Source organism: Protopterus annectens, chromosome 3.part1 (genome assembly GCF_019279795.1).
Source record: "Protopterus annectens isolate FY-2018-M chromosome 3.part1, PAN1.0, whole genome shotgun sequence".
NCBI lineage: Eukaryota > Metazoa > Chordata > Ceratodontiformes > Protopteridae > Protopterus > Protopterus annectens.
The window spans coordinates 733,995,786-734,018,285 of record NC_056732.1 but is presented as its reverse complement, the minus strand read 5'-3'; the positions used below and the strand labels follow the sequence as shown (position 1 = coordinate 734,018,285).

Below are 22,500 nucleotides of genomic sequence, written 5' to 3'. Positions count from 1 at the left end.
CAGGTTAGTCCGACTGGACACAAGGTGACCATTTTTAGTGGAGGCCCGGGGAGAAAAGCTCCAGATACATGGTAAAAAATTATAAAAAAAATAATAAAAATAATAAAAAATTGTATAAACATAGCTACTTTGTACAAAGAGCATATAACTTCTAAAAGGAGTAAAATCTGAGTTTTACAATTGATGCAGCATACAGTTGTTAGAATACTGAGAAACAATTAAACACAATATTATACAACAAATATACAATTGCTTGAACATAAATTCAAAAAGAAGTTTCCATAGACAAACAGGGTCATAAACTAGAAATCATAACTATAAAGGTAGCCTAAACAACTAGTTCACAGTACTATGCACTAAGTGGAACTACACAGTACACTTGAGATCTAGGGATGTTGAAAGTCAGGAACAGGTGAAATTAGTCTGGCTCTGTACAGGAACATATCCAGGTTTTGAATAGGAGATTTTTTAATAGGGATTTGAAAGTATGGTTACTATTTAGACATATCATGTCAGGGGGTGGAGAGTTCCAGGCCTTAGCAACTGCATAGGAATAAAGAGATTGGCCTGAGCTATGTAAGCAATTGGTAGCAGTCAGTAGGACAGTATTGGAAGATCTTAGTTGATGCACAGTATTATGGAAGGTGAGCTGACCAGACAGGGCAGGTATTTTATTTGGCTGGTATAGCAGTTAATAGGTAAGGAGAAGTTGATTGTATTTTAGTAGGTTAGGGAGTTCTAACCATCCTAGTTGTCTTAGGGAGAGGCAGTGATGAGAACAAAACTTAGCATTACTTGAAAATTTTGAAATTTTATTGTAGCAGGTAGATAGTTTCAGAAGGTCAGATTTGTTTAGGTTAGTTAGAACTAGGGAAGTGTATAGGAAGGTGGAGAGTAGATGGGTACGAGAGATCGTGATTTGGGATTCCTGTGTGAGGAAGCTCTTGCAGCGGTGGAGAGAATCTGTTTTTTTATGAACTTTGGCAATTGTTAGTGGTATATGTTTGTCAAATTTTAGTTTTTGGTTAATAGTTGCACCTAGTAGCTTGGCTTGAGTTACTGGTATGAGAAGGGTATTTTTGGAGGATGTTATTGAAAATGATGAGACAGGGGTGAAAGTTTTGGGTGGAAGATCATGAGTTCGGTCTTAGATGGGTTTTATATGAGTTGGGAGGAATTTAGCCATTTTTCTATAGTAGTGAAGGCTTCATGGGTTCTATCTTGGAGTAATTCTAGAGAGGGGGCTGAGCAAATAAGGGTGGTGTCATCAGGGATCTAGGACTGTTGAACGAAAGTTCAACAGTCCGAATCCAAAATCAGAGAACAAACTTTAACGAAAGTGCTTTTACCAAAAAAGCACTCTCATTAAAGTCCATCAAAAAAAAAAAAGGAAAAACAACAAAAAGCTGTTTATACAGGGTGGCTTTGCCCCCCCCCCCCCCTGCACCCCCCACCCACACCTACTTTAATATTCTCACTTCAAGATTGCACTACAGTGGGGAAAAGGAAAAAATTCCCTTACCCGCACCATAGTACATTCTCCACAACAGTCATTCCCCCACAACTCTCTCTGGCTGCAGGCATACATACGCAAAAGTGCTTTTTCGGTTAAAAGCACTTTTGCGTAAATATGCCCGGCCATTAAGCCTTTGGTGAAAAGCACCATCGAGCATCTGTCCTAGACCCGTCATCAGCCTACTGTACTATATTAGTTTGTTGGGTAGCAGAGGGGAGGTTATTGGTACAGATGGAAAATAGTAAGAGACCAAGAATAGATCTTTGCGGAACACCTTGTCCCACTGGGCAGAGACAGGAGAGAGAGTTATGCCATTTAACAGCTTGTTGCCAGAGGGACCAATAATTTTTAAACCACAGTAGAGATGAGTTATCCAGATTGACTTCAGAGGGAGTCGATAGAAATTTGCAGTTGGATACCATATCAAATGCCTTTGACAAGTCTAGGAAGACAACAGATACTAAGTTACTGAGATTTCTTTGTTGGTTGATTTGGTCAGTAAAGGATATAAGGGCAGATGTGGTACTATGCTTTGGCTGAAATCCATGTTGGGAATTTGCTTGCAGGTTACATTGAAGAAGATAATTCAGTAGTTGGGTGTGTACACATTTTTCTAAGATTTTTGATATGGGAGATAGTATAGCTATTGGGCAATAATTACTATGTTCTGTCGAGGAACCACCTTTGTGTAGGGGAACGATGTAACAAATTTTCCAGAGAGTGGGGGCAGTGTGTTCAGCTATGGATTTATTGATGTAGGCGATGGCAGAGGCGGCAATCTGAGGTAATCAGCGGAGAGTTTATCAACAGCGAGAGTGGTGGGTTTCAATTTGGTAAGGTGTTAATGAATTAGGTCAGTTGGAACTGGTGTACGAGAGAATTGGGTGTTGGTCTTAGGGTGACAGTTTTGTATTTTGGGGGTATTTGTAGTAGTAGTGTGGAAATTGTTGAATAACTTTTGGATGGAGAAGATGAAATAGTTATTAAACTGGGTGACAATATCATTGTTATCACCTTCAATGATAGGGTTTGGAGAGGTGATTTTGCCTGGTTGGAGAATGTGGTTGATTGTGGACCAGAATTTTTGTGGATTGTTGTAGTGAATTTTTTTGTAGCTGGATATAATAACTTTGTTTGTCATTATGTATTTCTTTTTTTGTTTTGTTTCTGAGCTCTGGGAAGTATTGTCGATTGGTATTTGTTTTGTTGGTATCCCAGGCTGCCCAAGCTATGTCTCATTGCTTGAGAAGGGTTCTTGTGTCCTTTGAGATCCAGGGGGCTGGGTTGGTTTTAGTATGAATTATACATTGTGGGGCCATAAGATTAAGGATACCTAAGAAGGTAGTATTAAAGTACTCCACGGCTTCATCTAATGGTAGAGTTTTAAGAGGTGACCAATTTATTTTTTTAAGGTGTTGATGAACTGGTCTGGTAGGAAATTTTTGGAACTATGGATAGAAAGTAGGATGGGGGGTTTTATGGGTTTTGTGTGCTGATTTAGTATGAATGGGGGTAGGTGATCACTGAGGGAGTCAGGTAACGTACCAGATATATTGGCAGATGAAGGCTTGCTGTTAGGATCCAGTCTAATATGGATTCCTTTTTGGTGGATTTGTCTATACGGTTGGAGGTTTGGATAATCTGTGTAAAGTTAAATAGGTTTAAGTGGTACTTCTGGGGGGGGATGTCATGATAGAGGCCGAATCAGTGTTGAAGTCCCCCAGGATAAATATCTCCTGAGGGAGGGCGGTGGAAGTCCAACGTAAAATGGACTCTAGAGTGGCAATATTGTCGGCTGGTGGTAAGTAGACACCTATAATGTTGAATTATTTCTGCTGTTTTAATTTTATGTTTGAAAACAGGGTTTCTGCATAGCCAAAAGTTGGAATATCTTTACGTATTTGTTGGACAGTATGGTTGTGCTTGTAAAGTAGGGGAATGCCACATCTTTTAGCTATTCGATCACATCTAAGGATGTTGTAGCCAGGAGGGGCTATGGTGGTATCTTTGATGTTGGGCTTGAGCCAGGTCTCAGTTAGGAGTACAATGTCAGGGTTATAGAAGGATATAGAGGCATGTAGCTCTTTAATTTTATTCATGATGCTGTGGATGTTTATACTGAGTATTAGGAGGTCAGAGGGGTTTTGCTTGCAATGGATATTAGGTCCATCTAGGTTTGTAGTGGTGGGTATAGTAGTGGAGGAGTCTGGGTTAGGGTGGATGTCGCCACTGAGTGCAAGTTGATTAGTAGCAGTGGTCATTGTGTGTAGGTAACTGGCAATCATATGTTGTATGAGTAAACTGGGTAGTTTTTTTTATAATTAGTTTCTTTCTAGGTGAGCTTGGCAAGCTCAAACGGGGTGTGGTTGAAGATGGTAGGTGAAATGTATATGCAATTATGGTGGTGAGTGGTTGAATAGATTGGCATGGGAGAGTTTAGGTGATTGTGGTTAGTGATAGTGGAGTGGTAGGAAGTTAGATGGTAGCCCAGGGAGAGGAGAACCGCTAAGAAAATAAAAGGTACAAGCATGTTGAGAGTTGAAGAGGGCGGTGGTAGTATATGTGGAGTTAAGTTATCTGATTTGGGAGTTACTAGAGGAAGAAAGGATAGTGTGATGTGGCAGAGCACCACAGAACAAATTAATGAGCAGGTGGTGAAAGGAAAGAGGGGGGGGAATGGTTGGAGGATGATGTGATAGGTTGGTGGGAGGTATTAGAGAAGTCAGATGATTGTGGTTATGAATAAATTTGGGTGTAGGCGGGGTGGGTGGGATAAATGGTCAGGGTGGGAAGTGAAGTGAGCCCGAATGATAATGAGGGTGAACGGAGTGGGCTGAATCAACTCCACAAGGTAAGGATCTCAACAAAGAACTGAAACAGTGAGCTAGGTAAGGTACTGGTTAAAATGCAATTATATTTAACTGTGACTGGCAACAACACTGTGACTTTTATGGGCAGTAGCTAATGGTAAATCGGGAGGAAAGTCAGGGTTGACTGTTAATTAAGGGATGCTGTTAATTTTAAGTCAGTTGCAAAGAAAAAGGGGGGGTCTATGGCAGGCCTTAGCATCTGTGCACACGACTCACTCAGAACAGTAAGTAAGATACTTTAATGAAAAAAACACCTACAAGTTTTAATAACTAGTGCAGCTCTATAGTTGAAGATGGTGGGACAAGTAATAGACCGCCGCAGTTTCAGATTGCAGAGTACAGTCCCAAGAGATAGGCAAAATAGCAGACATATTTTCAGTAAGAAATACACCAGGCAAATTTAAAGACTGTAAAAGAGAGCAGAGATATAGGTGTTAGGGCAATGCGAGTAGAACCTCTCCAAATGGGGAGTAGGCAGTAATAAGCAAAGCAGAAAATACTGGGTAATAAATACACAGACTTAGGCTAGTCATGCAATAGCAGAAATAAAACAGTATTTAGCCCTCTTTTATCAATGCTATGTTAAGGAATTTTTAAAACACACCAATGTAGTCCCAGATACAGAGTAGTTCAGTAGAAATGCCTAGCAGTAGTTAGATAATGCATTAGACAGTGATTATATTTCTTAGCATCTAGTTCAATGGTATTTCAACATCATATAGCTCTGTTATAGATACCTCTCTTTCCTAAAACTATGCGCTGATTTTATTAGCAGATCTTTCATCTTCTATCTCTCCTTCAGACAAAGTACTCTTCCCCTCCTTATGGAATCTTTCTCATTCTTCTCTGCTAGCGCTAAGCACAGATCAGTCTTTCCTATATTTTTTAACTCTGCGTGCACAATTGCCACGTTTTTCATACAGAATGACTCTTTGATTTCATCCCAGTAGCTGTTCAACTTGATTTTTAAAATTGCAGTCCTTGGTCCATATTTGTTAATATAGACCAAATCTGTTCAATGTATTATTTACAAAGAGTTTGTTAACATTTATTTTTCATTCAGGCTTTTCCTTTCTTACCCTTACACAACTCTCCTAAAACTCCCATTTTCACCCAATAACCTACTCTGATCCCCCCTTTATTGTTCCATATTCCTTATTTCTTCCACAATAACTTTTACATTACCCAGTGTAGGTTCTTCCTCTCTTTTCCAAAACTATGTTTCACCAAGTGACAGACTACTTTAATAAATATAGTCTGCTTTCTGTATAGCAGCATGGTTTTACTTTTAATAGTATTACTCTGACAATACCTGTGGACTCTTTCTCATGAAATTCTTTCTTGATTGTGTCATGTTATAGATATTGCCAGAGCATTTATGTATTTATTTTTATCACCAGGTTCTTCTTGACTTTATGAACACTTCAAGTTTTTCATAGGCTTCATTAACTGTTTTTTTCAAGGTGCCTTTTTTAACAGTATTTTCCAGGTTAACATGGAGGTAATATTTTCCTCAATGGTTGGCAATCATGTTGGGGTTCCTCGAGGCTCTGTCCTTGGTCCTCCATACTTTTCAGTGTATCATAGCTACATAGCCATGGAACTTCCTACTGTGAACCCTGTTCTGTTGACAAATGACTAGGTTAGTACTGGTCCTCAGCCCTACATAAGTCCATTAAAAGTGTTCTACTGGAAAACCTAGATTTTCTCTTAAACTGGGTGCAGGGTAAAGAGTTAACACTTAAAAATAGTAAGACCAAAGCTATGCTGTTGGATACCCTATTAGACTCAAGTTGTTTTTTTTCTGTCAATGAGAGATAATTAGCTCAACTATTATGGCAGTCAATATTTTCACTTCATTTAAGTATCTGAGAATCTGCTTGGTTATAGCTAAAATTAACAAAATATTTTGCTGCTGGGAAAATCTCCAGATTCTTCATACCAGAAGCTAGATCATGTACTGTGAAAGGCATATTAAAAGCTCAACTTGAATGTTGCTTGTAACTAATTGCTTATGTCATCCCACAAAAACCTACACTATTTGCAGGCGGCCTCTAACAGAAACTGTAGTTTACACTTCCAGAACAGAGCACCACGGCTTCACTTTATTTAGGGTCAAAGGGCATCTTTAAGGAACACTCATAGCCTACTAGTAATGTCCACATCCTATATTATAGCTGGACACTCACTATTTATTTATTTATTTATTTACATTTGTTTACTGGGAAATTCCAACTGCACACAGGTCCTTTTTCAGTGGAGGCCCGGGGAGAAGATCTCCACAGAACAATAAAAGAGCAGCAGAGTACATGAAGAACAACTGAATATAGATACAATAGCAAATAATACATACTGCAACAAACATAGCTATGCATACAATATGAAACATAGTAATGAACAGATATACCAATATCTAGTTAAAGGCTAGGAATAAAGGTAGGATGAAAAACTCATCAGCTTAAATGTTAACCCATACATCACAAGATGGGTTGCAAACTGGCTGAGTGACAGAACCCACAGGGTCAGAGTTACTGGCGCCATGTCAGACTCAAAACCTGTCACAAGTGGTGTCCCACAGGGCTCAGTCCTGGGCCCACTCTTGTTTGGCATCTACTTTTCCGAAGTACAAGCAAACACGGGAGGGTTATGGCTGACAAAGTTTGCAGATGACTGCAAACTGGGCGCCATAGTAGAAAACACATCTGACACAGATATCCTTCAGAAGGGTCTCACAGAAACGGATAACTGGTGCCAGAGCCACGGCCTGAAGTTAAATGCCAAAAAATGCATAGTCATACCCTTTGGGAAAAACAAGGTTATCCCTAGCTACCAAATAGGTGGCAATCCACTGAGCACAGAAGAAGTTATCAGGGACCTGGGGACCCAGGTTGATAGTAGTCTGTCATTCGACACCCATGTAGCTAAAGTAGTTAGGAAGACCTTCTACATTGCCCACCTTATCATGAAGGGATTCTCATCTAGATCAAGGGAGGTCATAGTCTCCCTTTACTCATCACTCATCAGACCAATGATTGAGTACAATGCCCCATTTGGGATGTATCTGACCCGACACTTGCAGCAGCTGGAGAGGCCACAAAAGTTCCTCACCAAAAGGATAAAGGGTCTCAAAAATCTGTCCTATGCTGCCCGACTGAAAGAACTCCAGCTCTATTCAGTCGCACCGCTGCTCAGAGGTGACCTTTGCCTAACATACAAGGCCATGTCAAACCCAGATTTGATGAATATGCTTCACCTCAAAAAATCTAGATCCATCAGAGCCACAAAGGCGGGAGACTTAAACCTCGACACAGCTATCAATAGGATGTGCTCGAGCGATACATTCATCACCCAAAGACTCCTATGCTGTGGAACAAAATCCCGGTACATGTGAGGCAGAGCACCTCGCTGGCCTTGTTCAAGAGAAATCTTGACCAATGGATGGGAGATCGCAGATATACCCCAGGGATTACCTCAGTGTCACTGCTCGACAGAGGCACAGCAAAATAATGGGTATAGTTCCCCATACTAAAGGGGTGGCGTAAGCCACAAAACGATGGGCTAGGCTTGTAAATGCCCTCGGGCAGATAGCCTAGTATGAACCTATGAACCTATGAACCTATGTATATACAGATAGTACTAAGCTCAAATAGATACAGTTCTAAACTCATATACCTAAATCTTATATACAAATATTGCACTAAACTCAAGCAGATATAAAGCAGAAGCTCCACACGAAGGTGGAACAAGCTAGAAGGGCTAATGGGATGGAAGGGGAAGACAGAGTAGTAGGAGAGGAGGCTGAGTGAGTAGTATATGTGGTAGTGAGAGAAAGTTAGTTGTAAGTCAGTTGGATATGTATTTGGAGTTGAGATGAAGTGAGGTAGTTAAGCATGTTATAACAGGTCTGAGAGATTGAGTGAGGAGGGAAGGGGAGGGTAAAGGGTGAGCCAGAGCCTGCAGAGGAAGGAATGAAATGATCGGATGGTGTGAGACACGGTAGCTAGGGAAGGGGAGGGAAAGGAGAGGTAAAAGTAGGGTTACTAGTCAGGATTGGTGTATGAGCATAACCAGAGACTTTTTAAGTGACATTTTAGTGCAGTCCTGAAGTGATTGCAAGAAGGTTGTGTGATTATAGAGGGGGGAGACTATTCCATAACCTGGATATGTCAGAAGAGAATAGTGCTTCTCCTGCTGAGTTCTTCGGTTTGGTCACTAGAAGTAGAGTTTTGCTGCTGGAGCGTAGAGGTAGTGGAGCAGTAGGGCTGGAGAAAGTTTTGAGGGGATGGGACTTTAAGAGGATAATTTACTAACTTGTGGGCAAGGGAGAGTTGATTCAGGTGAAGAAGTTGAGGGAGTTCAAGTCAGTCAAGTTCTCTGAGTGAGATACAGTGGTGGCTGCGATAAGATGAACAAGTGGCAAACTTAGCCATTTAATTGTAGCAAGCCTTGAGCTTGTTTAGGTCTGTTTGTCTAAGGTAGGTAAGTATATGAGAGGCATAGAGTAAAGCGGAGATTAGGTGGGAATTGGCAGCAGAAATTCTGGCTGTCTTGATAAGCAATTGTTTGATGTTAAGTTGTCCCATCTCGCCTTCATTCTTGCTGTTTGGGGTTCATGGTCTCTAGCTCCAAACTAAGTGTAGTCAGAGGAGGAATGGAGATAGAGGCGGATGGAGCCACAACCTGCTGAGGTGGGCTGGAAAGTAATTTTGCAAGGGCCTGTGACTTAAGCAACCTGCTGACTACTCTCTCAGTGTCCTGATCCAATAACCTAGAGGATCGAGAGGAGTAGGAGGAAGAGCGATGACTGTGTTCACTTCCTAGTAAGAGTGACTGGCACCAAGCAGATTGGCTCCAATGAAGGAGACCTTGCTCGCTTGTGGCTCCGAGATGGCTCCGAGGTAGCAGTTGGAGCCGAGGGAGGAATTGTCTTGTTGATGCTAGTTGGCACCGACAAACTTGGTTGTTCAAGCCCAAGAGCTGGTTCTGAAAATGGAGCCGACGGCTTGACAGATTTAGAGGATTTCACTGGCTGAGAACCTTTAAAGAAAAGAAAGAAGAGCCTCTAACTTAAACAGATGTCCTAAAGGGGGGGGGGGGACTCCCTAATTTAAATGAGTTCAGGGGAAACAGAAAGTCCTGCGAGTATGGAGCAACGGCCAACAAAGCACAACACACAAGAAAAGGCGATAAGGGGATAAAGTACTATATAGACAAAAACTTGTTAAAATCTGAAGAATAAACAACAGCAATAATAATAGAAAAAAAACTATACTAAGCCTGAGCCAGTAACGAAGCAACCTCAAAGCTGAAGCGACAAACAAGATCTGGGTAGCTGACGCTGGGCATTCTGGGATAAGGGTTAGCCTCGAGCCAGTGAATAGCTTTTGAGCTATAGAAGCAGGCCGAGTTGGAGCCGAGGATCGGCACTGAACCCCAAACAGCAAGAAGGAAGGCGAGATGAAGGACAACTAACATGGAACGTTATGGTAGGTACATAACATTTTTTTTTCTGTACAATGCACCTAGTTTTTTGTGAACCTTTTTTTATGATAAGAGAAATGTGACTGCAAAATCTCAACACCAGGTAGTTTGGTATGTTCTGTTGGGGAGATGACGGTATTGTCGTTGGCTAGAATATTAAAGTGGGGGGATAATTGGGTTAGATTTAGTGGGTTAGAAGATAAGGAGTTTAGTCTTGCACGGGTTGAGTAATAACTGGACATTAGATAGCCAGCGCTCTACAGATGAAAAGGCTTCCTGTGTGATCTTATGAAGTTCAGGTATAGTTGGGGCTGAGCAGATGAGGGTGGAGTCATCTGCATCCTGTATAAGAGATGCATGCTTGGTGGCTGTGAATAGATCATTGGTGAAGAGTGAGAATATTAGGGGACCAAGGATGGAACCTTGGGGAACACTGAGTGTTACAGGAAGTCAAGGATACAGGTCATTATGCCAGACAACTGATTGTTGGCGGCCACTTAGATAGCTGTGAAACCAATCAGTAGCTAATTGGGAAAAGAATAGGTTAGTGAAAACAGAGATTAGTAGTTTGTGTGAGACCATGTCAAAAGCCTTGGATAAATACAGAAATATAGCAGAGGGGAAGGCTGCACATCTAACTTTAAGTACAATCAAAAAGAGCTCCTAAACTCTTCCTGGGTCTGTTTTGTTCACACCCCAACCAATGTTTTCTCTCTCTCAGATGTCTAGACTATTACCAATCCCTAACTCTCCAACTCTCCTATTTTATACTGTAAATAATGTAAATGAAGCGTATACTGCTTTTCATCACTGCTAGGTAAATGGAATTTGCATATTGCTATATGTGTAAATGCAACCTGCTTATTACTGTATAACACTCCTACAGAAATCAAATTGTATCAAACTCTGTCTTAATTGCATTACCAATTGCATGATTCTAAAACCCCATTTGTACTATTAAGAAATTAGAATTCTTTTTTTCCTGAAATTCTTTTGTAATTTTTGTAACATTAATGGAGCTGTTATGCCCGGCCCTCTGCTGAAAATGAGCCTGAATGCCTAGTCAGACTATCCCAGTAAACAAAGTGCACTCAGTAAATAAATAAACTGCTTTATACTGTTCTGTTTAAGCTATTAAGGAGGAAACATTTCCAGCTCATAGCGTACAGGCTGACGGCAGAAGCCCCCTATTCTCTAACTTCATATTCTAATGGAGCACTCCTGTTCTTCAGACCACTTAATAGTTTAAGAACTGAACATTTTTTTTACTTTTACACCCAAAGACCTGGGATGCATTTATTGCTGCAGTCAAAAACTGCACAAATCTTAAAAAGCAGAAGTGACTACTCACCTAAACAACAGAGCTGCTTGAGAATGTTTTACCTATCAGGTTTTGAACTTATCTTTTACATCTCTGCATTGAAATCTCACAATATATTTTACAGCTGTAGTTGCATGTTCTTTATTTGATCTGATTCCTTCATTTATCTGCCTGTCCTACAACATTATTTGTATCTTTTCTCACTGCTTTGTATATGAGGTTATTTTGTTGCTCTGTATTGTGAATGCTAAGTGCCACTTTATAACGTTTTGTGTTGCTCGGTGTGCTCTGAATTTGTGCATCTAGTAATGTCTTTCTGCTTTTCCCGGTTAGGGGTCACCATAGCGGAACTCCGGTCCACTAATGATTGGCAGTGGATTTTTACAGTGTCGAGTTGCCAGCCCAACACCCAACCTTCAAAGAAGGAACACCCATTCATGCTCACACCTATCTGCATGTCTTTAAACGTCACTCAACCGCTGGGAGAACATGCAGACTCCACACAGAAGGCACTCCAGCTGAGAATAGAATGGGAGAACCTCTTGACGTGAAGCAACAACACTAACCGCTGCACTACCACAGTCAACAAATATTAAATAAACACAGATGTGTATCTATGTGTGTGTGTGTGTGTGTGTGTGTGTGTGTGTGTGTGTGTGTGTGTGTGTGTGTGTGTGCATGTGTGCATGTGTGCATGTGTGCGTGTGTGCGTGTGTGTGTGTGTGTGTGTGTGTGTGTGTGTGCACACACACACAGACACACACACACACACACACACACACATATACACACATCCCTCTCTTGGCTCTAAATGATTGTCTCTGGTGAAGTGACACCTGTCCCCGCGTGCAAAAATGTGAAAAGGGGGTTGAGAATGAATGGATGGATGGATATGCACACAAACACACATACACACGTGTGTGTGTGTGTGTGTGTGTGTGTGTGTGTGTGTGTGTGTGTGTGTGTGTGTGTGTGTATGTGTGTATGAGTTAAATCTATCAGGTAACAATGAAAATCAAAGTAATGAAAAAAAGTTGAAATAAATATAACTGAACATCATGTGAACAAACTCTGAAACATCACACAACCAAAATAAACTATTTTTACAGGAGGGCAAGCCCCCTGTACCTCCCATGTAATAGATAAGTCTCCATACCCCTAAAATTTAAATAAACAACTCCATGGCCATGCAAACTCAAAAAAAAATCTCATAAAATGGGAATAATTAGTACCCATACCACTCCACTTCTTTCTTTGGACAAACCAAAAATAATAGCTAAAATCAAATAGCATTCTTTAAATACAGCACATATTAGCTTAAAAACAGATTAGAACAAGTTTTGTATCAATATGAACTTAATGAATAAAAAGAAAGTACTCCAGCTCCTTACCAAGACAATCATTTTAACATAATTGCTGACCACGCAAACTGGCATTTATCCTAAATTACATTAATTGAAGGTGTACATTCAGAAAACAGTTCAACCCTATGCGCATGGATTACAGACAAACACACGTGTGTGTGTGTGTGTCTTTGTGTTAACATATATGGTATTTATACATGCATATGTTGCACTTAAGTTATTTAAATCTATCAGTTATTAACACTGCCTAAATGGTCAGGTATTGACACCAACGTTGTATCTACAATAATAGGAACATGTGAGAAATTACCAAATCTTCCCTTGATGAAAGTATAATCCGATCAGTATCAAATAATTTAAAACTTGCTATAGTTCTAAAGAAGGAGAACCTCCAATGTTTACACCCCCTCCAAGCTAAATAAAAGTATGTACAGAACTTTGTTGGTTAGGTTTGAAAAAAAAAACCCTGTAAAGTATCATCCATTAAGCAAGCAGTCAGTTACTAGATTCTGTTACTTTTTGGTACTTTCTTCTTTTAGAAAACACCACTTCAATGTATTTATTTATTTATTTATTCACTTTCATTTATCATCCAAGGTAGAATGCTGATCGAGATGAACCATTTTTAGATTCAGCCAGGTAAACTAACAATGAAAACAATAATTACAGAATTACATGGAAAAGTAAATACAAAATTCCACCAGAATCATGATCATGAAACAATAATTCCTGAAAAAAGATAAATGCAATGTTTTGCATAACAATAACAATTCTACTGGAATATTTATAATATGTACATTAGCATATGGAAAGTGAAGGGAAAGCAAATAGAAGTGTAAAATGTTATGGTTGAAGTATAAATTAACATAAAGAAATGTAGAAGCAGAGTAAAATTAGTAGTTCAAGTTAGTATGGGTCAGGTAATCAGTAAAAGGAATAACATGAAGATTTTCTCTAGTGCAGGTTTACATAGAAGACACAATGTAAGAATTTAAAGGTTTCGGTGGTGCAGTGGTAGCGTTGTTGCCTCACAGCAAGAGGTTCTCCCTTTCGATTCTCGGCTGGAGTGCGGGGAGTGCCTTCTGTGTGGAGTCTGCATGTCCTCCCCGAGGTTGGGTGGGCATTTGAAAGAAATGCGTAAATGGGCGTGCCTTCGTTGAAGGTTGAATGTCGAGCTGGCATCTCGGCGTTCGTCAAAATCTACTGCCAATCACTAGTGGACCGGAGTTCCACTGTGGCGACCCCTAACCAGGAAAAGCCGAAAGGCAACAACAGTGTGAAGTAATTTAAGACCATTGTTTGCAATGCTGTCAATTTGTTTAATAGACATAATTTGTATTGTTATTATTTTTACGTAAAATTATACATTACAAAAATGCAAACATAAACATTCAGTTGCAACACATGACAAAAGATAAACATGAAAAACTACAGCTATTATCTAACCCAGTATAACATATTAGTAAGAATGGAAACTAGCTTAGTGTTAAGAATCAGAACACTTCAGTACTGAATACATATACATTGTCAAAACAATAATATGTCAGATTAAAATGACAGAATAACATTTTATGTATTAAATTCCCTATAAGGAAAGGAGCAGCAGGTGATTAAATTCACAAGCACAGCCTCAACCTGCAGTAAAGTTAAACTACTCCCTGCATCAGCATTTAGGTATAATATAAACAGCAAATAACTTATTAACAATAATCATCCCAAGTATGGCTTTGAGTTCATTTTACTCATGTGCATTGAGGTTTTTTCCAGATATTAGGACATTTTTGAGGTGATAAGATTTTCTTGAAGAATGTGATCCAAAGGACAAGCTGATTTCTTCTCTTCTTAACCAAACTTTAGTGATGAAGAGGTTACCCCAAGCAGAAATTTAAAAAGTAAACAACTGCCTTCTGTCAAGTGGTTCTGAACTGGTAGACCCAACAAATGGTTACACAATTTACTGCCTTTTCTTTACTGATGATGGGCAGGATTACAATATTATCTGACAAAAAGTTCTGTATAGGCTGGCTATAGTTGCAATACCAGAAAATGTCATGTAAATAAGCAGTTGCATTTTCCTATATATTTCTCAATTGGATGAAGTAAATTTATGCATAGCTTTGAATATATGGGAAGTCATGTAGCAGTTATGCAATAAAAAAAAATTGCTTGTCATATAAATTTTGAAAAAGTAAGCATATGTTAGCATTACTCAAGATGAGGAGCCTCTCTAGTTTAAAATTGATCTCATTAAGATATGAATTAGAAGGGAGGAAATGGAAAATTATCAATGAGAAATAATTCCATGTTGGTTTGAACACCTCCAAAAGAAATGCCATCTATCCTTTATGTATAATCTGATCTTAAATTTAATGTTCCTTTCTGAGATCTTTCAGAAAGATGACCTTTGACACTGTCCTTTTGGATCAGTCTGGGTGTCATTATAATCTCCATACCCTACCATATATATATATGTACACTTGTTTGTTTGTTTCTCATTGACTGTCTGCCTTAGCCTGTCAGATGACCTATACTTTTTCTGATTCATCATGTCTCTCTGTCTCCTTAGAGTACCACATTAACTGTATCCAGCCAGATTGCCTCGCTTTTACTATCTTTATTTTTTCTAACTACAATCCCTTGCTTCATTCTTCTTTAATTCTTATTGCTGTACTTTTCAGACATAGTTTTGTGCCGTTTCTTCCTATGCTACCAAACATGAAAGTCTGGCTGCTTCCCTGCAAGCCCACTATCTGTCCTTATAGCATCCCACTTATACAGCAGGGATTGTTAACCAGTATGTGCTATGATCACTGATAGCAGGCTATCAGCCACTTTATCCCACTTGAACCCTGGTCATCTAGGGTCCAAAGTTCTGTGAGGGCCATCTGCGATTATATATGATAACTTAAAGCCACATGGCAAATATTGAAGTTTTATTTCTATATAAAAGCTTTATAGCCAGCATATCTGTTGTTCTTTATGCTTTGTTCAGCTGTAAATGTATATAAAAATATGACCATTCAAACTTCAGAAATAATTCCATACTTTCAGTGACATAGAAGGTTCAGTCAGTGCGACTGAAACTAAGGCACATGTATATCTAATACATAATGGGACAGTTCACAGAAAGAAGTGATACTTAAAATCTATCAGCAGAAGTAAAGAAGATAATTATTCCAATATTTGTTGATATTTTACTAATATCTGTCAGCTGCATGCACAGATTCTGCCTTGAAACTGTAAAATAATACATTCTAATTTACAAAAGAAACACAGGCAGGATAATGGGACGTATTGCCCATTTCAGATGGTAATATATATAAATCTTTAACATGCAAGACTGAATATTTTGACTACATTATAGCACTAAAACATGTAAAAATTCTGTGTTTTGTATCCCATTTCTTCTTCTTATTCAAAATATCAGACCTACTTTGCCCCTTTATCACTTCTACAGCATTTTCTATCTTATTAAATTTAAATACAGTATGATTTTTTGTTTAGCATGCTAACAGTTATGAAAAACAATGTGCTGTTATTGTAATATTTTATAGAAAAAAAATCAATAAAATAAACATATTACTTGTTTCTGTCTTAAGATCAATATAATCCAGTGGAAGCCTGGTATAACAACGAAGCCCACTCAGGGTTGTATGGAATCTACATGAACCAAGATGGCTTTCCTACATGTTCACATATTCAAGGATTTACTCTCTGGAAATGTTGGGATTATGGTATCTATTTTCAGGTAATAGAAATCTGCACAATGATGAACTCTGGCCATGGCTACTGTAAAGCAGATCTTAACTGTATTGTTCCATACTGCAGGTAATGTCAAGCATGAAGATCTCAAACGTAACCCTGGCTGACAATGGAATGGGAATTTTCTCAATTGTGTATACACCTGATTGCCTTTCACATGAAATTTCCAACAAAACAATTGCCATTAAGGTGAGATTTTCCTAATGACGTCCTTTAGATTCTAAGCATGCATACTTGTTGTTGTGTCTTTTGGCTTTTCCCGGTTAGGGGTCGCCACAGCGGAACTCCGGTCCACTAATGATTGGCAGTAGATTTTTACATGCTGAGTTGCTGGCCCTGACGCACACCCTTCAACGAAGGTATGCCCATTCACGCATGTCTCAACACAGAAGACGCTCTAGCTGAGAATCGAACCGGAGTGAGGTGACAATACTACCATGCATACTACTGAGCCAAATTCTGTGATTAATCCATAAATACGTGGTGAGGAGGGAAGGTGTGTGTATGACTTGTGACAGCACAAGAGTAGAAATCAAACAGTAAGACTATAAGGTAAAATGTTTTCATAGTGCTTTAGGAGGATGAAGAAGAAGCAGGAGGAGGAGAAGAAGAGAAGCCTGCCCGAGAGCTCAGTGAACCCAGGAACACAGACTAGAAAGCAGATGGCAGGTATCTGAAGAAGATGCGCACTTTAAGCATAGGTAGTGTGAGAGGAGTCTTACACAGATTTACTGCTTTACTAAGGTACCTCTAGGTTTGAATTATGAATGTTTTTCCCCAAGTGTTTTGCATAAAGGAGCTTTTTGTAGGGACTAAGAAAGTTAACAGACATAAAACAAATAAATAAATAAATAAATAAAAGAAAATTCCTGCCAGCTAAGATATAAGCACAGGATGAGGATGGAGAGCACTGGCAGAGTGTAGTGCATCTGCAGACGTCAATGCAACAGTACACTGGGAGGATACCATGTCTCAGATTCATAAGAGTTGAGATAACACAGACGAGGGACAAGGAATTAAATGTAAACATACTAAATGTTATCAAGGAGAAGAAAAAAGGGGTAATGGATATCAGATGTGTTTAGTCCTTGTACCAATTAGAACACAAGAGACTGGCAGTAGGGAGCAGAAAGAAAAAAAAGAAGAGTGGAGAGTCACCATACATAGATGAAATTAAAAGTAACATGAGGTAGGGGGCAAGAAGGAGAAGCTTGTCACAAATGAGAAGGAACAAAAAGAAGACTAGAGTGACATTTCAAGTGAAAGACATGAGGGAAACAAATTGCTAAGCCCAGGAAGCACATGGAAAAGAAGACTAGGTAAAGCATTCAACTTATAGGAATCTGTTATGGAGAAAATATACAAGCAAAATAAAGAAACCTTATAATAGTTAATGAATGGTGTATACTAATTTGATAGAGTTGGATGAGGCAATTGAAAACTGTGCAACAAATAGAAAGGTTGAGGGAAGCTGCACATCTCTTTATAATATTTGCACAGCTTAGACTTGGGCTTCTCTAGGTTTATTTCTGAAGGATTACAAGCTGGATGCAATTATCAGGTCTCCTATAGAAATTTGGGCTGCCATAGTCAGAGGCATTCTTTTCTGAGGCCACCCAGGTCGGTTGCTGGGGACTCCATTCTAACAGTAATAGAAGATAAACCAGGTCATGTTTCAGCTGGACTTACCATAATAACAGATCTGCATGATTGTGGTTCATCCTCCTTTACATCTCCACGCATCTTCCCACCAGCTAGTCACAGAGGCTGGGGATGTCTATATATTAGTTTGAATGGTTGCATGTGCTCTGAATGGCCTAATGAGTGATAGTGACATGCAAGGCATTGTGAGAAAGGAGAAACAGTTGAAATTTGCAAAATCTGTATAAGTGCCAAAGTGAGCTGGCATTACAGTCTTTGTGATAGAGAAGAATGAGCAATGACCATCCAGGTCTAACAGTATGCTAAATACATAACTTCTAATTCCTGTTGAAAGTCATGACTGTTACAAATCAATTTACAAAAGCCTAAACTACAAAACCTAAATGGTGTAATACAAAAATGAATCCTAACTTGTGCCATAGTGTACAGGGATAAAGGTCTAACTATGTCCTGTGTCACACAGATTCCATTAGCATCTCAGGTGTCTGATATGTTGGCAGGGATGGATGGGTGCACCCATCCCTGGGAGAGGGCATCTATCTAGGCATCCCTTGTGGAGAGGTGTGATACATAAAGGGGAGACACCCCCAGACATAAACAGGTGAACTGACCAAGGGGTAGGTCATAAATGAAAACATCTCCCAGTGGAAGCAATCAATGGCATAACCCCTTCCTTCCAATGTCCTTATATTCTGTGCCAGCCCAATTCTTATAACAGAGATTGTCCAAGGGCTGTAGGAGAGACTGGTACCCATAGCCGGCCTTAGGCATAGGCCAACTAGGCAGCCACCTAGGGTGCCTCTCTAGCAGGGACACTTTTCCAGTAATCTGGATGGTGTAGGTAGACCAGGATGGGGGCACCGTGTGGTGGTGGGGCACTGTGGAGACTTTTTACCTAGGGCACCAGTTGACCAAAGGCCATTCCTGCTGGTACCCAGCAAAGGATAGTATGGGGTTACAATGAAGCAGGAGGGGAGCAAAAATATATAAAAAATGGATTATAACTTCCAACACTACACAACCTTTTCCCCAAGAGTATGCAGCCTCAGAGTCAGAATAGTTAAATAGAGAGGATGTGACAGCTTGGCTATCCCACAGACACTCATGGATGCAAGGGAGCTTGCTTCATATAGGAAATAGAACTCAGTGGATGTTTAAAAATGTTTAGATTAAAAACTCAAATGTTCTGAAACAATTAATTAATTCTACTTCTTCCAGTAGTAACAAATTAATTCCATTGGTGGTCTTAATCTCAGAATTTGTCCAAAGGGTTTCCTTTCTTTGTTTCTCGTCTCCAACAATTGTTGCAACAACATATACATCAGACTATGACTGGGATCTGCACCTGCAGACCTGTAGAGTAAAGGTATCCAGAGAGTAGTTCAACGTTTCCTTTTCATAGTAATATTAAAAAAATAAAGGGCGTTACTTTGTCATGAAATCTCTTCATTTGATTCTAGTTTCAGGTATTATTCAGATCAGTACAAACAATGCCAGTATAATATAGCTATTAGAAAACAGGGAAGCACAAATTCATACAGTCTTTGTAGAGGAGCAGTGAATATTTTGGAATGAGCCTTTGCCAATAGCTCATGTTTTCAAAAAGTTTAACTTCTAGGTTCTTAAAAATTTCCCAGTGCTATGCATCCCCAGTACAGAGATGACAGCTATCTGAAGGCCCCATCATTCAGGCAGCTGCCTGAGTACTTTGTAACCCTAACCGCTGCTCCTGCTCAGTTGCCCTAACCTGAGTTTGTGTGATCTGCTCCCTAAACCAGTTCCCTAAGATGACCATATTTACATGACCCTGTCCAGGAAGTACTGACTGCTACCCCCATCATCAGCAGCACACATAATTCCACATGTACACTACTGGGGTGTTTTTTCTAGGCCCTAAGTCCATCCTCATGTGGTGATGATATCACCAGTGCATCAACTCAAGCTATCCTATGCCCTACCCATGACATGTGTGTGTGTGTGTGTGTGTTTGTGTGTGTGAGACACACACACACACACACACACACACACACATAACAATAGCACCATGACAGCTACCATCAATAGCTTGGGATACCAAGCTTGCCCCCCCCCCACCCTATAATCAGACAATGGCAACTCTCCATTTGCTCAGAATATCCAGGTGAGCAGAAACCACGACCTGGCAGGCTATTCCAGCTGCCAAGCAACTTCTTAAACTCAAGTTGTCTGGGTTACAGTTAGGGCCTTAACAGGGGATAATTTGTACCAGGCATTTCTTGGTATTTCATTATGACTAGAGTTTTAACAAAAATATTTATATATCCTCATGCCTAAAATAGTAACTTCAGTGGCACTCAACCAAGCAATCCAGTTGCTAGTGTTTTTTTTTTCCCAAAATGTACATATAACTGTGAATACCACCTACACAACTTTTATATACACAGAGTTAACATTTTTAGAAATATCAAAGATATGAGGAAATAAGATCATCTTTTTGTCTCTTTTTTGAAAGGAACACAAAGATTGCCAGCAACCAAATAGACACTAAGTGGCTAGTACGTTGTTTGCCATATGTTATCCATTCATCCATTTTCTATACCCATTTTATCCAGTTCATTTTTACAGAGAGCTATAGCTTGTCTCAGCAAACAGTGTCTGCAATGCAGGAAACAGTCCTTGACAGAATGTCAGTCCACCATAGAAAATAATTACTTCTGGTGCACACCTGGATCAAATTGAAGCATTACCATCTTACCTGCCTGTTTATCTTTGAGTTGTAGGAGGTAATTAGATCCCCTAGTAAATCAGATGGATAAAGGGAGAACACAGAACTTTGCAGAGGTTGGAATTAAATCAGAGAACCAAGCTTTTGTTATGACAATAAATGTATGATGTCTGAAAGCATGTTTAAAGAGCTGTTGCCTCTACAGCAAACTGTTTTAGGAATGTGTCTACTTAGGATATCTTACAAGCTGCCACTTGGGCTAATGTCTACACATTCATAAAACAGTATGAGCTAAATACCCACATAAGATTCTTGCATAGCTGTGTTACAAGTTGTACTATTATTCCTTACCATTCTGGATTTCTGTATTTTCTGGTTAGTATTCTTCCCATAAGATAGGACTATTGCTGTGGTGACTATTCTCAAAAAAAGGCAGCACATGTGTGAGTGTACTAATTTTAACAGTAAGCCTTTGATGGAGCAGTCACAGTAGTAGTAATGGTACCCATCCACCTTCCCACTGGGTGGATGGAATGTAAGAAAATACTGGTACTTTGGAGAGGAAGTTTGATTCTGTTTTGATGGTGCTTTATACTGTGAAGGGTTTTCTCATAGTATGTAGTCGTAGTTTGTTCTATAGTAAGTATCATTTATATACCATAGGATTCACTAAGTTAGTTTTAAGGTTTTTCATTTACAAGGAAGTGAAGATGTTTGCATTGTAGGTCTTAATACCAGTTCATATCATTATCATCTGTAGCATGAGACTTCTGTTGGCTCCTTTCAGAAGATAAGACTGCTTAGGAAAAAAATGTACAGATGACACATGTTGCTGCAGTGAACTTTCTCTTAGAGATCTACTTCTAATGTGAGTCTTCTCATACAGTTACTTTATACCTCCTAATGCAACACAGAGCCTGGTATGTTAGGTATCGGTCAAGGTGGGGAGGAGAGCTAATTAGCAAAGACCAGAAAGCTAAAAGCCTCTAGTACTGTAGGACATAAATAAAGAAGCTGCTGTGAAAAATTCCCAGTAATACATGCAGAAGGCACAGTAAATGTAAAAGTACAATATACAACATATCAGGAATTCTAAAAGGTGTCATTGTTTATCGGAAGACATAACCACTCTGGCTGTACAATAGAATGTTATCAAGTCAAAGGAGGTCAGCACTAACAATGACTTGTTATGTTCAGTTAAGGCTTTGCCTCAACTTAGTTTTCCATCTCATCTTATAGGTTCATAGGAGGTTACTAGGCTAGCAGTCCTAGAGTCTTTACAAGCCTAGCCATGTTAATCCTAACTATCCCATTTTGTTGTTTTTGGGTAGTTCGCAGAACGAATTATGAACAGAGTGACTTTAAAATGTATTAAACCAAATAACTGATAAAAATAAAAATAATAAACTCGGTGATAAACCAAACTGGGCTTTAATGCATAAAGACTTCAAAAGAACTAGAGAAAATTTAGAAGTTTTTTCTAAGAAAAATATCAGCAATGACTTTGGAACTGCTATGCAAATATCGAATAGTGTAGATTTGGAAGCCATCAAACAGATTATCAGAACAAATTGGAAAATTTTGAAGAGCAGTGAAGAAGTACTAGAAGCAGTTGGTAATGCTCCACGCTTTCTGTACAAAAAGGGAAAGAGTTTTAAAAACTTTTTCCAAAGCAGTTTGAATCCCTGGTCTTTTAGTACAAGAGGCAGGATGGAAAAATGTTTGACATGCAATTTCTGTGATTTAATTTATGAAGGAGTCAGTGAAATTGTTATTAATGATGTAAAAATATATGTCAACAAGGTTTACACATGCAAATC

At 39.3% G+C, this 22,500-nt stretch overlaps 1 protein-coding gene across 1 annotated transcript in view; it reads left to right on the top strand.

Moving 5' to 3' along the window:
* LOC122798278 (fibrocystin-L-like) overlaps positions 1-22,500 on the top strand; it is a 399,773-nt gene that overhangs the window by 30,919 nt on the left and 346,354 nt on the right. Inside the window, exons 4-5 of the mRNA XM_044067090.1 lie at positions 16,152-16,300; positions 16,381-16,503. Of these exons, the coding sequence (XP_043923025.1) occupies positions 16,152-16,300; positions 16,381-16,503 (272 nt within the window). The remainder of the gene's footprint in view (positions 1-16,151; positions 16,301-16,380; positions 16,504-22,500) is intronic.